At 40.8% G+C, this 15,573-nt stretch overlaps 1 protein-coding gene across 1 annotated transcript in view; it reads left to right on the forward strand.

Annotated features, from left to right (window-relative positions):
- ANKRD12 (ankyrin repeat domain 12) overlaps positions 1-15,573 on the forward strand; it is a 104,597-nt gene that overhangs the window by 43,129 nt on the left and 45,895 nt on the right. The window contains exon 2 of the mRNA XM_058178286.1: positions 1,004-1,140. Within this exon, the coding sequence (XP_058034269.1) occupies positions 1,054-1,140 (87 nt within the window). The 5' untranslated portion in view covers positions 1,004-1,053. The remainder of the gene's footprint in view (positions 1-1,003; positions 1,141-15,573) is intronic.

Raw genomic sequence — 15,573 nt, forward strand, 5'->3', positions numbered from 1 at the left:
GGAAAAAGGGGACGGGAAGATGCAAAGGAATAAAGAAAACCTAATAGAATTAAAGAAAGAAAAACTCTGAATTTCTCCAATACAGTTACAAATGTAAAATACATAGACCATAGAATCATAGGGCCAGAAGGGATCCAGAGTTCTTCAAACCCCTGCTCAAGGCGGGAGACCTTATACCATTCTGATCAAATGGTTGTCCAGTTTATTTTTGAAAACCTCCAATGATGGAGCACTCACAACTCTAGGAGGCAAGCTATCCCATTGATTGTTCTCACTGTCAGAAAATTTCTCCTTCTAGGTTAGATTTCTCTTTAACAAGCTTCCACCATTATTTCTTATCCTGCCTTTTTGTGCTTTGGAGAATGTCAATCCCATCTTCTCTGTGACAGCCCCTCGAGCAGGGGAGGGTTTCAAAACCCGTCACTACCGGTTTGCTCATGGGCGTGCATGGTCACCACTTATGCACATGCACAGAAGTGTCCAGCCGGATGGGCGGAACCTGCCACCGCCGCTACTGGTTCGCCTGATACGGGGCAAACTGATAGCAACCCACCACTGCTCTCAAGTACTGGAAGACATGTACCCTGGTAATCCTTCTCTTCAATAGGCTAGACATTCCTTTAACTGTTCATCATACGATTTAGCCTCCATAGTAAGTGGTGCATATGTGTATAATTTCTGATGATACCTTAACCCCAATGTTTTTTATTAAGCAACTGAAAACTATATAGACTGAGTCTAAGTTGATAGTCTGAGTTGCCAGAGAGTATGGCACTAATAGCTTCTACTATTTATTTTTCATTTCACTATGTCTATCAGATAATAAAGATAACAGAACCATATATCTAATATATTTATGTTTTTAAGAGCCTTGATATAATTTATGGTACTACATGTAAACAATTCTATAAAGATTGAAGTGTATTTCTTATCTGTGTAGCTGAATAATTTCATACATCCAGGTGGTTATTTCTATTTCTTTTTCTTTTTTTTTACTTGGCAGATACATAATGAGCATATTGATGCAAGATAAATTTAGTGAACAACTATAAAATGCCCAGGTTTGGGTCAACAAAGACAGTTCAAGTTCAGAATTCTGTCAGCGATAGCACCATGGTGGAGAAACCAACTGGAAGAAAGGTATAAAAAGAAACTTAAGATTACGTTTTAGTTAATTTATGGAAATATGAGTTAAAAATGATTAGTTGAATAAATGGATTTTAATGGTACGAAAAGTTGCTATAGTCACATGCTAAAAAAAATCCTACCCCTTTGATACGATATTGTTTATTGTATGTTCTTCTTTTTATAAAACGTTTCAGTTTGTCATATATAATAACGTGAAATTGCTTGAAGGTAATTCACTGTTTCATTTAACATACTGAAGATGATATTTCATAGCATTAATTTTAAGATTTAAAATAGTAGTAATATGAGGTGAGATGGGAAATTATATTGTGGATACTATCACTTCCTGTTCTATCTCAACAAACATACAGTGTGAAGAAGAAGAAGAGAAAAATAATTAAACAGTTCGAAGTTTATCTTTCTCAGGAAAGACCACTGGATTTTGTTGAAAGGAGGCATTACTAATTAGTCATTTCCTGTTTACGGAGGGGAGGTCTTCTATATCTATAATTTCTGGAATAGACATTCAGGAACCTATCAAAAACTACCGTAAAAAATAGATTAGGAATACAAGTTAAAATAGGCAAGAAAATGGTAAGCGAGCACCTCTCCACCCTAGATGAGTTTAAATTGCCAAGACCAGATGGATTACATCCTAGGATTCTGAAGGAACTGGCACACATGATCTCAGAACCATTGAACTATATTTTTCAAAGATCTTGGAGCACTAGGGAACTACCAGGAGACTGGAAAAGAGTCGATGTAGTTCCCATTTTCAAAAAAGGGAGGGAAAAAAGGAAACTACACAGCTATCAGCCTGATTTCAATACCTGGGAAAATTCTGGAAAAGATAATCAAGCAATGAATCAGCTAACACTTGGAGGCAAAGTCTTAACCAAAAGCCAACATGGGTTTGTCAAAACATTATGTCAGACAAATTTTATTGCACTCTTTGACAAAGTGATTCTTTGAAAAATTAGTGGACCAGAGGATATAATTTACTTGGACTTCAGTAAGGCATTTGATATAAAGTAGACCATAACCTACTACTTGATAAGATAGAAAAATGTGGATTAGACAGCATCGCCATCAGGATTCGTAACTGGCTGATCAACTGCACTCATTTTGGGCCTGGAAAGCCTTCTGCACCAACCTGGAAGCCAAAACTGGGGGTGGGGGACGGGGTGCATATGCAGAGGGCCAGAGCGCATGCATGGGGGGCACTAGCATTGCATTTTGGGGATTTGGGCATGCACACGTGCATTCGCGCGCACACTTTGGATACTCAGCACTAAAAAGGTTAACCGTCACAGGTATAGGGTTTCCTGCCTGAGCAAGGGGTTGGACTAGAAGACCTCCAAGGTCCCTTCCAACTCTTTTATTCTGTTATTCTATTATTTAGGACCTAAAAATCATGATTAGACAAGAGTCAAGAGAAACAGTAACAAACATTTGATGGCTGAGATTTTGTTCAGGCTACTTTGGTTTTGAATAATGAAAAGGTTCGTAGGAAGGTTTTGATTCTGCATTATTATAAATCTGCTTAATCAAAATTGTACTACAAGAGTGCCTAGCTAAAATATTCACATGATTTAGTGATGGGAATGCTTTAGGATTGGGTTATTTTTCTCATCTTGGCTTTTGATGTCTACTGCACAGATTTTTCTCATTAATTAGGTAACTGAACAGTCAGTTTTCAGTTTCTGAAAAAAAGATAATTCTCTGGGAGCATATCTCTTTAGTGAGTTAGATTAAATATATAGCAGAGGCTCCCCAACTGAAGATGCACATATATTACCTTAAATTTATCAATGTTGTGATACATCATTAAGCTCTTCTGTACTCCTTTGGATCATTTTCTTCTTCATAGTCTCTTGATTTATTTATTTATTTATTTATTTATTTATTTACATTTATATCCCGCCCTTCTCCGAAGACTCAGGGCGGCTTACAGTGTGTAAGGCAATAGTCTCATTCTATTTGTATATTTACAAAGTCAACTTATTGCCCCCCCAACAATCTGGGTCCTCATTTTACCTACCTTATAAAGGATGGAAGGCTGAGTCAACCTTGGGCCTGGTGGGATTCGAGCCTGCAGTAATTGCAGGCTGCTGTGTTTTAATAACAGGCTATCTTACAGCCTGAGCCACCACGGCCCCTTGAATAGTAGAGCTGCTTTTTCTGGAATAAAATGAACTTTGCTTGGATCAACAGCGTGATCAAGGAACAATAGCTGACAACAATTTAGCCTGAACACAGAATTAATATATTTTATCTTCTGAATTAATGTATTAATTAATACTTCGATTATATAATGATAATATATGTATGTATGTATGTATGTATAGATAGGTAGGTAGGTACATAGGTCTATTCGGGTTTTCTCCCGCATAAAATTGGAAGTGTCTTGGCGACGTTTCGACGAAGTCTCATTCATCATCTTCAGGCTGGTGTTTACAGCTTCGTTGCAAAGACACTTCCAATTTTACGCAGGAGAAAACCCAAATAACCAAAGACCTACATACAAACACCCACGAAAACCTCAGAAAACAAATATATATATTTATATATATATATAGGTCTTTGGTTATTCGGGTTTTCTCCCGCGTAAAATTGGAAGTGTCTTGGTGATGTTTCGACGAAGTCTCATTCGTCATCTTCAGGCTTCAGCTTCGTGCTTCTGGGAGCAATGTGTAATTGCAGCTGTTTCTTCCTTTTTAATTGCTAATGGGGGTTTGAACTGATTGGGTGGGAGCTTGGCTGTGCTCTGATTGGATGGGGTTTTTTTTGTGCTCTGATTGGCTGGGGGTGTGTCCTGTGTTGGTGGGGGCTCGGTTGTGCTCAGATTAGTCTGAGTTGCAGGGGGATTTGCACACTGCAAATCCCCCTGCAAATCCCACACTGATCAGGAAGCACGACCAAGGACCAGAAGCCAGACCGCAGCTGCAACATTAGCCATTTCAAACCCCTCCAAGCCATACATACAGCAGACAGACACCCACTATGAAGATGTAGCACGACCACAAACACGAAGCCAAACAACAGCAATGCAGCTCACCAGCTCAAATCCCCCTGCAACTCAGACTAATCTGAGCACAACCGAGCCCCCACCAACACAGGACACACCCCCAGCCAATCAGAGCACAAAAAAAAACCCATCCAATCAGAGCACAGCCAAGCTCCCACCCAATCAGTTCAAACCCCCATTAGCAGTTAAAAAGGAAGAAACAGCTGCAATCACACATTGCTCCCAGAAGCACGAAGCTGAAGCCTGAAGATGACGAATGAGACTTCGTCGAAACGTCGCCAAGACACTTCCAATTTTACGCGGGAGAAAACCCGAATAACCAAAGACCTACATACAAACACCCACGAAAACCTCAGAAAACCTCAGTTGGCAGGGTGATGTCTCTGTTTTTTAGTACACTGCCTAGATTTGCCATAGCTTTCCTCCCCAGGAGCAAGCGTCTTTTAATTTCTTGGCTGCAGTCCCCATCTGCGGTGATCTTGGAATGGAGGTAAAATCTGTCACTACCTCCATTTCTTCACCATCTATCTGCAAGGAATTGAGAGGGCTGGATGCCATGATTTTAGTTTTCTTAATGTTGAGTTTCAAGCCAACTTTTGCACTCTCCTCCTTCACCCGCATCAAGAGACTCTTTAGTTCCTCTTCGCTTTCTGCCATTAGAGTAGTATCATCTGCCTATCTGAGGTTGTTGATATTTCTTCCGGCAATCTTAATTCCAATTTTTGATTCATCTAGCCCTGCCTTTCTCATGATGTGTTTTGCATATAAGTTAAATAGGCAGGGTGATAGTATACAGCCTTGCCGGACTCCTTTCCCAATTTTGAACCAATCAGTGGTTCCGTGTCCAGTTCTCACTGTTGCTTCTTGACCCGCATACAGGTTTCTCAAGAGACAAATAAGATGGTCTGGTACTCCCATCTCTTTAAGAACTTGCCACAATTTGTTGTGATACACACAATCAAAGGCTTTAGCATAGTCAATGAAGCAGAAGTAGATGTTTTTCTGGAACTCCCTAGCTTTCTCCATGATCCAGCGTATGTTGGCAATTTGATCTCTAGTTCTTCTGCCTCTACGAAATCCTGCCTGTACTTCTGGTAGTTCTCGATCCACATACTGCTGGAGCCTAGCTTGCAGGATTTTAAACATAACCTTACTAGCATGTGAAATGAGTGCAATGGTGTGATAGTTTGAACATTCTTTGGCATTGCCTTTCTTTGGAATTGGAATGTAAACTGACCTTTTCCAATCCTGTGGCCATTGTTGAGTTTTCCAAATTTGCTGGCAAATTGGGTGTAGCACTTTTACTGCATCGTCTTTTAAGATTTTGAATAGCTCAGCTGGAATACTGTCTCCTCCACTAGCTTTGTTGTTGCTCAGATTTCCTAAGGCCCATTTGACTTCACATTCTAGGATGTCTGGCTCAAGGTTAGTGACCACCCCATCGTGGTTATCAGGGATGTTAAGCTCATTCTTGTATAGTTCTTCTGTGTAATTTTGCCACCTCTTCTTAATCTTTTCTGCCTCTGTTAGGTCCCTGCCATTTTTGTCCTTTATCATGCCCATCTTTGCATGAAACGTTCCCTTCATATCTCCAGTTTTCTTGAATAGATCTCTGGTCCTCCCTATTCTATTGTTTTCTTCTATTTCTTTGCACTGTTCATTTAAGAATGCATTCTTATCTCTTCTAGCTATTCTCTGAAATTCTGCATTCAACTGGGTGTATCTTTCTCTTTCTCTCTTGCCTTTCGCTTCCCTTCTTTCCTCAGCTATTTGCAGAGCTTCCTCAGACAGCCATTTTGCTTTCTTGCATTTCTTTTTCTTTGGAATGATTTTAGTTGCTACCTCTTGTACAATGTTGCGAACCTCTGTCCATAGTTCATCAGGCACTCTGTCTATCAAATCTAATTTTTTTAATCTATTTGTCACCTCTACTGTATATTCATCAGGGATATGATTTAATTCATACCTGAGTGGCCTGGTGCTTTCCCTACTTTCTTTAGTTTAAGCCTAAATTTTGCAAGAAGAAGCTCATGATCTGAGCCACAGTCAGCTCCTGGTCTTGTTTTTACTGACTGTATAGAGCATCTTCATCTTTGGCTGCAGAGCACATAGTCAATCTGATTTCTGTGTTGACCATCTGGTGATGTCCATGTGTAGAGTTGTCTCCTAGGTTGTTGGAAAAGAGTGTTTGCTATGACCATCGTATTATCTTGACAGAATTCTATCAGCCTGTGCCCTGCTTCATTTTGTACTCCAAGGCCATACTTGCCTGTTATTCTGGTTATCTTTTGGCTTCCTACTTTAGCATTCCAATCTCCCATGATGATAAGGACATCATTTTTTGGTGTTAATTCTATCAGGTGCTGTAGGGCTTCATAGAACTGGTCAATTTCATCTTCTTCAGCACCAGTGGTTGGGGCATAGACTTGAACTACTGTGATATTGAATGGTTTGCCTTAGATATGGACTGAGATCATTCTGTCATTTTGGGGATTGTATCCCAGTATTGCTTTTCCTACTTTTTTATTGATTATGAAGGCTACTCCATTTCTTCTGAGGGATTCTTGCCCACAGTAGTATACCTGATAGTCATCTGAATTAAATTTGCCTATTCCTGTCCACTTTAGTTCACTGATTCCTAAGATGTCGATGTTCAGTCTTGTCATCTCTTGTTTGACCACATACAGCTTGCCTTGATTCATGGATCTTACATTCCAGGTTCCTATGGAGAAAAAATCTTTACAGCATCGGACTTTCCTTTTACCACCAGATACATCCACAGCTGAGCGTCCTTTCGGCTTTGGCCCAGTCGCTTCATTCTTTCTGGCGCTACTAGTACTAGGCCTCCGCTCTTCCCCAGTAGCATATTGGACACCTTCCAACCTGAGGGGCTCATCTTTCGGCGTCATATCTTTTTTCCTTTTTGTACTGTCCATTGGGTTTTCATGGCAAAGATACTGGAGTGGGTTGCCATTTCCTTCTCCAGTGGTTTCCTTTCTCCATAGCTAGTTTACTAAGTGTAAATAAGGAAAATTTAATTGAGGTTTTTTAAGACTGACTGCCAAAATTGCAAAAACTTTCTGTTTGTAGATATAGTGTGTTTTATTGCCTCTGCATTATGCTACTGAGAGATTAAGAAGAAATTGTCCTTTTAAGTCACTTTTTGTTTGAAAAGGGTAGGGGTTTTCTCCTCTTTGAAGGTTTGGCTTCAATTTCTGACTACAGTAATGTTCATCAATAAGCTATCCTGAAGAATAAAATAATCTAATAGTAGTTTTCTATAAATGTATACTGAAAGAAAGTTCTAAAGAGTCCATTTGTACTTATTCTGTAACAAATGTTAAGGAATTTCAGTCAGAATCATTGAGGACATTTCATGCAGTCATATCATTTTTAATTGATATGATTGCAATGAAGGCTTACTTCTGAATACAGATAGTCTTTGGTAAACAACAATAATTGGGACCAGAATTTCCATCACTAAGCAATGTGATCGTAAAGCATAACATCACTGCCATTGTTAAACAAGGATTATGAGTTATTAAGCAAGTCCCAGGCTGTTTGCAAGCAGGCCAGTTAAGGTGTAGTGTGAGCATGGTGGTACTGGAGGTGGCTGTTGCCAGGTGGTGAAGGATGGGTGAGTGGTCTGCAAGGTGCAACACAAGTATAACAGAATCAAGTGGCTGGTCCAGAGCAGGGGAGGATGTGGTGAGTGGCGCATACCGTGTTATAGGATAGCTTTTGCCAGCCAAAGTATAACAAGTGGTTGTTAAATGAAGACAACCTGTTAATAATGTGAATTAGGTCTGCAAAATGCATTTTTCTATTGGAAAAAGGTATATAGTTGGTAGCATTTTATGCTTTCAAGGAACCCTTCCACTAGCATTGTCAATTATATTAGATTAAATCCAGATTAGAGCAAAAATAAACAAATGAACCTTTAGACATTGTTCTTAGAAAATTAGAAAATTATTTATTTTAAGGCATACATGCAGCTTTACATAGTTAGACAAAAGATCTAATTAGGTGCAACCAATTAATCAGCCAAATCTTTCCTTGAATCTAACAATTAAAACAGATTACTGTAAGAAGTTACTTAAATGTACTGTATGTTACAAGTTTAAATTCTAGATTTATGAATATTTTCTGTGATAATAATATGCAAACTCAGTAGAGGAATTCCTTTCATTTCACTGCTGCCTCATCTCAGCAGTGATACGTTGTCAAGATCATCTGCAGTACAATATGTAGGTACAGCATAATGTCATAACTGGTTGTTTCTAATCTGTAGAAAATCTTACATCTGTGTGAGTTTAGCTATTTTCAACTTTAGACCTTCCAGGTATGTTCCACCAACGTAAAATTAGTCCATCTGTCTGTCATGGTGTGTTATTTATATGCCTATTAATAATCATATCTTTTAAATACTGTTTTAAATTGCATAAGTGAATGAGGTTTCCTTGTCATCATTTCATATAATAATGGCTTTAGGACTTTGAGGGATTTATTGACAGAAATATATTAATCTGTATGCTGCAAGAATATTTTAAACAACAGCAATCTTATTCCAAATAATTTAACTATTAAAAAAACCACGAAGAACAATTCATAGCAATTTAGCTATGCAGTATTTAACATAATTTGTAAAAATGGGATGTAAATTGTTTTGTTTTATCCTTGACAGAAATCTTATTTTTTTAAAAAAATCCAATGATGATTAGAGGGATGGATGCACTTAAGAAGATGATGATGGAATTAAAGAAGGGAAGGAGGGGGAAAGCCTATCCTGGATGATGTGGCTTGAATTGTACTTTGAATTGCATTCTGAAGCATATTGGCAACCAATGCCTCTTGTGGAGTAGAGACGTTACATGTGTTAGATAACTGGCACCATTTACTATCTATGCCAGTGATAAACCTTTTTAGTGCTGAGTGTCCAAATTGTGCACACGAATACCTGAACCCCCAAAATGCAATGTGAACGCCACGCATGCAGGCGCCCCGTGCATGCGTGTGCGCTCCCCGTGCATGTGTGTGTATTTCCTACGCAGGCAGCCCACCCCCCCCTGCACATGCGTTCTGCCCCCCAGTGCCCTGTTTTGGCTTCTAGGTTGGTGCAGGCAGTTTTCCAGTTCCCAAATGGGGCGCAGGGGAGCCTCACGCGGCACCCCTGTGCCCTGTTTTGTCTTCCAGTTGGTGCAGGAGACTTTCCAGGCCCAAAATGAGGTGCAGGGGAGCCTCGCAGAGCGCCCCTGTGCCCTGTTTTGGCTTCTAGGTTGGTTCAGGAGGCCTTCCAGGCCCAAAATGGGGCATGGGGGAGGCATGCACCCCCCCCCTAAAATGCAGTGCTAACGCCTCCTCACAGTAATGGCAGTAATCTGTAGCTCTGAGGCTGCTCTCCCAACAGGGCAGCCAGCCAGGATAAAGCCAGTCCTTGTCTCCTGTCAGTCGCTGCTCAGGGTCTTATTTATTTATTTATTTATTTATTTATTTAATTAAATTTTTATACTGCCCTTCTCCCGAAGGACTCAGGGCGGTGTACAGCCAGAATAAAATACAAGATATATACAATTAAAACTCAATTAAAATATAGCAATTACTAAACGGCTGATAGTTAAAATGAATTTAAAATTTAAAATATTAATAAAACCCCAATATAAAACCAAACTATTATGCCAGTCCCGCTTGAATGAATAAATATGTTTTTAGCTCACGACGGAAGGTCCGAAGATCAGGCACTTGACGTAGGCCAGGGGGGAGTTCATTCCAGAGCGTCGATGCTCCCACAGAGAAGGCCCTACTCCTGGGGGCCGCCAGCCGACATTGTTTGGCGGACGGTACCCTGAGGAGACCCTCTCTGTGAGAGCGTACGGGTCGGTGGGAGGCATAGGGTAACAGCAGGCGGTCTCGTAAGTACCCGGGTCCTAAGCCATGGAGCGCTTTAAAGGTGGTAACCAGAATCTTGAAGCGCACCCGAAAGACCACAGGAAGCCAGTGCAGACTACGGAGCAGTGGTGTTACGTGGGAGCCACGAGTGGCTCCCATTACTACTCGCGCAGCTGCATTCTGGACTAACTGCAGCCTCCTGGTGCACCTCAAGGGCAGCCCCATGTAGAGAGCATTGCAGTAATCCAGCTGAGACGTAACCAGAGCGTGAGTGACTGTGCATAAGGAATCCCGGTCAAGGAAGGGACGCAACTGGCGGACCAAGCGAACTTGGTAAAAGGCCCTTCTGGAGACGGCCGCCAGATGTTCATCAAAGGACAGCCGTCCATCCAGGAGGACGCCCAAGTTGCGAACCACCTCCTTTGGGGCCACTAACTCGCCCCCAACAGTCAGCTGCGGATGGGGAGCTGACTGTACCGGGGTGCCGGCATCCACAGCCACTCCGTCTTGGAGGGATTGAGCTTGAGTCTGTTTCTCCCCATCCAGACCCGTACAGCTTCCAGGCACCGGGACAGCACTTCGACTGCTTCATTGGGGTGGTCCGGGGTAGAAAAGTACAGCTGAGTATCATCAGCGTACAGATGATAACTAACCCCGAAACCACTGATGACCTCACCCAGCGGCTTCATATAGATGTTGAACAGGGTGGGCGAGAGAATCGACCCCTGAGGTACTCCACAAGTAAGGTACCTCGAGGACGACCTTTGCCCCCCTGTCAACACCATCTGCGACCGGTCGGAGAGATAGGAGGAGAACCACCGATAAACGGTGCCTCCCACTCCCAATCCCTCCAACCGGCGCAGCAGGATACCATGGTCGATGGTATCAAAAGCCGCTGAGAGATCTAATAGGACCAAGGCAGAGGAACAACCCCTGTCCCTGGCCCTCCAGAGGTCATCCACCAACGCGACCAAAGCCGTCTCCATGCGGTAGCCGGGTCGGAAGCCGGACTGGAACGGGTCTAGATAGAGGTCTGCACTCCCTTCAGAGCAGGCAGCTGAGAGAGCGCTTTGGAGATACGCAACTAGCCACTGCTGCATTCCGGCTCTTAGCGTGTGAAGAAACCTCAATCACTTTCCCTGCAGGGAAGAAAAACAATGCGTGGCGCGCTTTAAAAGTGGCCGTTCTGCCTCCAGCTGCTTTGCACCTCATCACGACTCAATTTGTGGCTGTTGTGCCAGAATAAATGCCACTGAGCTGTCTCAGGCCACCCACCCTTCACGCTCTCTTCAAAAATGGTGCCTGCTTTCAGTGAGAGATGTTGTTTAAAGCCCTCCTGACAGCTGCTCATTCTGGCGCCAATTTTAACAGCCAACAGCAAACAAGCCTCCTGAGCAGGTTCGGATCAACAGCCCTTCATGCTCTCTTCCAAGGGTTTCCCGCTATCCGTGAGGGATGTTAATTCAAGCCCTCCTGACAGCCACTCACTCTGGTGCAGAAAACTCACTCGAAACTGGAGAAAGTCTTTCAAGCTGTTCAGCTGCAGCAAAATGGCACCTGCTGTCAGTGAGGGATGTTGATTCTAGCCCTCTTGATAGCTCTTGCTTTGGCGCCAAACAATTAAGAGCCAAGAATACAGCGGGCTTGAGCCGATGGCTCTACACGCTGTTGAAACACCCCAGCTGCTTCTTCCACCTGAGGTGTAATTAGATAGAAACCAGGCTTCAATTAATCTGTCAAATTTAAGAAAAAACAGCAAGAGCTTTTTCAAATATACAAAATATACAAATATACAAATATATCAAATATACAAATATACAAAAAGGACAAGTATAAAAAGTGGAAAGAGGGCCAAATAAGGCAGAATATCAGCAAATAGCCCGAACCTGTAAAGATGAAATGAGGAAAGCTAAGGCTCACAATGAACAAACATTCACTGGAACGAACTTCCCCCGGGTTTACGCCAAATACCTGACCTTCGGATCTTTCGCCGCGAACTAAAGACACATCTTTTCATTCGCGCGGGGCTGGCTTAAAATTTTATGGATTTTATAATTTTCTATTATGAATTTTAAATGGGGTTTTAGTTTTTCTATACATTTAAAATTTTTAGGCTAATTATAATAAGTTTTTTAATTTTGTATTTTATACTGTATATTGTCTTGTTTGTTTTTATTCTGCCTGTACACTGCCCTGAGTCCTTCGGGAGAAGAGCGGTATAAAAATCAAATAAAAAAAAAACAAAAAAAAAAACAAAGGCTAGCAACAAAAATAAAAAATAACAAAAAAAGCTTCTTCCAACATGTTAAAAATAAGAAAAAAGTGGGAGAAAGTGGCAAGAAGATGACAAGCAACAGGGAGAAAGCAGATCTACTTAACTCATATTTTGCATCTGTCTTTACACAAAAGGAAAAAACAATCCAACCTATCAAAAACAGCACCACAAAAAACAGATTAGGAACACAAGTTAAAATAGGGAAGAAAATGGTAAGTGAACACCTGTCTACCCTAGATGAGTTCAAATCACCAGGACCAGATGGATTACACCCCAAGGTTCTGAAGGAACTGGCAGACGAGATCTCAGAACCACTGAACTATATCTTTCAAAGATCCTGGAGCACAGGGGAGCTGCCAGAGGACTGGAAAAGAGCTGATGTAGTTCCCATCTTCAAAAAACACAGATCCAGGAAACTACAGACCTATCAGCCTGACCTCAATACCAGGGAAGATTCTGGAAAAGATAATCAAGCAACGAATCACCGAACACCTAGAAGCAAACAAAGTAATAACCAAAAGCCAACATGGGTTTGTCAAAAACAGATCATGCCAGACTAATCTTATTGCATTCTTTGACAAAGTGACAAAATTAGTAGACCAGAGGAATGCTGTCGATATAATTTACTTGGACTTCAGTAAAGCATTTGATAAAGTAGACCATAACCTACTACTAGATAAAGTAGAAAAATGTGGGTTAGACAGCACAACCACCAGATGGATTCGTAACTGGCTGACCAACCACACTCAACGTGTAGTCCTCAATGGAACTACATCCACATGGAGGGAAGTATGCAATGGAGTACCCCAAGGCTCTGTTTTAGGCCCAGTACTCTTCAACATCTTCATCAATGATTGGACGAGGGGATAGATGGGGAACTCATCATATTTGCAGATGACACCAAGCTGGCAGGAATAGCCAACACTCCAGAAGATAGGCTCAAGATACAGAAAGATCTTGACAGACTTGAACATTGGGCACTATCTAACAAAATGAAATTCAACAGTGAAAAAAGTAAGGTTCTACATTTAGGCAAAAAAAAAACAAAATGCACAGGTACCGTATATGTGGTATCTTGCTCAATAGTAGTAACTGTGAGAGGGATCTTGGAGTCCTAGTGGACAACCATTTAGATATGAGCCAGCAGTGTGCAGCAGCTGCCAAAAAAGCCAACACAGTTCTGGGCTGCATAAACAGAGGAATAGAATCAAGATCACGTGAAGTGTTAATACCACTTTATAAGGCCACACTTGGAATGTTGCATTCAGTTTTGGTTGCCACGATGTAAAAAAGATGTTGAGACTCTAGAAAGAGTGCAGAGAAGAGCAACAAAGATGATTAGGGGACTGGAGGCTAAAACATACGAAGAATGGTTCCAGGAACTCGGTATGTCTAGTCTAATGAAAAGAAGGACTAGGGGAGACATGATAGCAGTGTTCCAATATCTCAGGGGTTGCCACAAAGAAGAGGGAGTCAAACTATTCTCCAAAGCACCTGAGGGTAGAACAAGAAGCAATGGGTAGAAACTAATCAAGGAGAGAAGCAACTTAGAACTAAGGAGAAATTTCCTGACAGTTAGAACAATCAATAAGTGGAACAACTTGCCTGCAGAAGTTGTAAATGCTCCAACACTGGAAATTTTTAAGAAAATGTTGGATAACTATTTGTCTGAAATGGTGTAGGGTTTCCTGCCTGGGCAGGGGGTTGGACTAGAAGACCTCCAAGATCCCTTCCAACTCTGTTATTATGTTATGTAAATAGGTCTAATCGAGCTCTAGACTGAGTCAAAACTGGGGAATGTCAGCAGAGGGTGTGTCTTCAGTTTGAACTCAATCTAAAGAGCTATAAAACAAGAGTCATCCATACTTGGAGTTTCAAGGCACCTTTCTGGAAAACAATTTAATAGGTAATATTAAATAATTTTAGATAGAAAAACATGGAATGGAATAATATCTTCTCCCTAAGTTTTAGTACAAAATAATAGGGGATGCTATATATACAACAGTAATTTTGCTTAGAATATGAAGTCACATATGTGTTGGTTTAAATAGGCACATAGATGCTTGTTTTTTCAATTTGGCCTTTAAAAAAATATAGTTAAAATATTTATCTTATTTATACAGTTAATAGAATCAACTGATTGGTAAGTGATTTACACTGCCATCTGCTAGGGGTATTGACATGTTTCACTACTACTATGCATTTGTAGTTATTTTTCTGTTTTATTCTTATCTTGTGATAAATTTCTCAGACCACTAACTTATTTTGAACTGATCTTATTAGATTATTAAAGTACTTTTTGAGGAAGTAGTGGTAGTTGTGTATAATTTACAGACAGAAAAACATGAATATGAGCATTCAGAATTCCATCATAATTTACCTTATGAGCCCTGCATGTGCCTTTACAGGCAAAAAAAGGTGGAATTTAATCATTATCATCAATAATGATTATCATTATTGATGATTTATCTATATATGATCATATATAAATATATATAAATCATTATTTACACACACACACACACACACACACACACACACACACACACACATATATATATATACACATAAATCATATATGATGATTTAATCATCAATCAATTAATTCTAGGAAAAAGCAGGAAGCCTACTTTATATAACATTTATTTTAAAAATTCTGAGATTCAGTAATGGCTATTCTTAAATATAATAATGAGAAGGAATCAGCTTAACATTTAAAAACAGAACAGTATTATATTAATTGCACATTGAGGTCAAGATTATTAAACTGGAAGCAGTTTTAATTATAGCACTACAATTTATTGGGTTATTGGTAAGAATTTCTTACATGTTTTATAGAATAATTGTTCTGTCCCCCTACCTCAGTCTGGGAGACACGTGAACTGACTCAATTAGCCGGCAATTTAGTCCACGGCAGCTATCAGCTCTGGCAGCAAAACAGCGATCATCTGCCAAAGTTTTCCCTGATGTTACTGGAGCAACCAGGAAGTCAGGAACAAACAGCAATCCAGGCCAAATGCTCAGTCAAATAGTTCAACTCAAGTTTTCTCCAGTCAGTTTGTTTGTCTGTCATGAAGTAGTAGAGCAGCCCCTCCTGCTTTTATATGTGGGGTGTGGCTCTGTGACTCAGCACTTTCTAGGCCTGCTCCACCCCTTCTTCTGTTGTTCCCGCCTCTCTTGTCTACGAGACCGGGGAATCTTAACCAGGACTGATTGTCTACAGCTGGGTGTGGAAGCATTGCCTGGGCGGGGGGAG

This window comes from Ahaetulla prasina, chromosome 3, assembly GCF_028640845.1.
Source record: "Ahaetulla prasina isolate Xishuangbanna chromosome 3, ASM2864084v1, whole genome shotgun sequence".
NCBI lineage: Eukaryota > Metazoa > Chordata > Lepidosauria > Squamata > Colubridae > Ahaetulla > Ahaetulla prasina.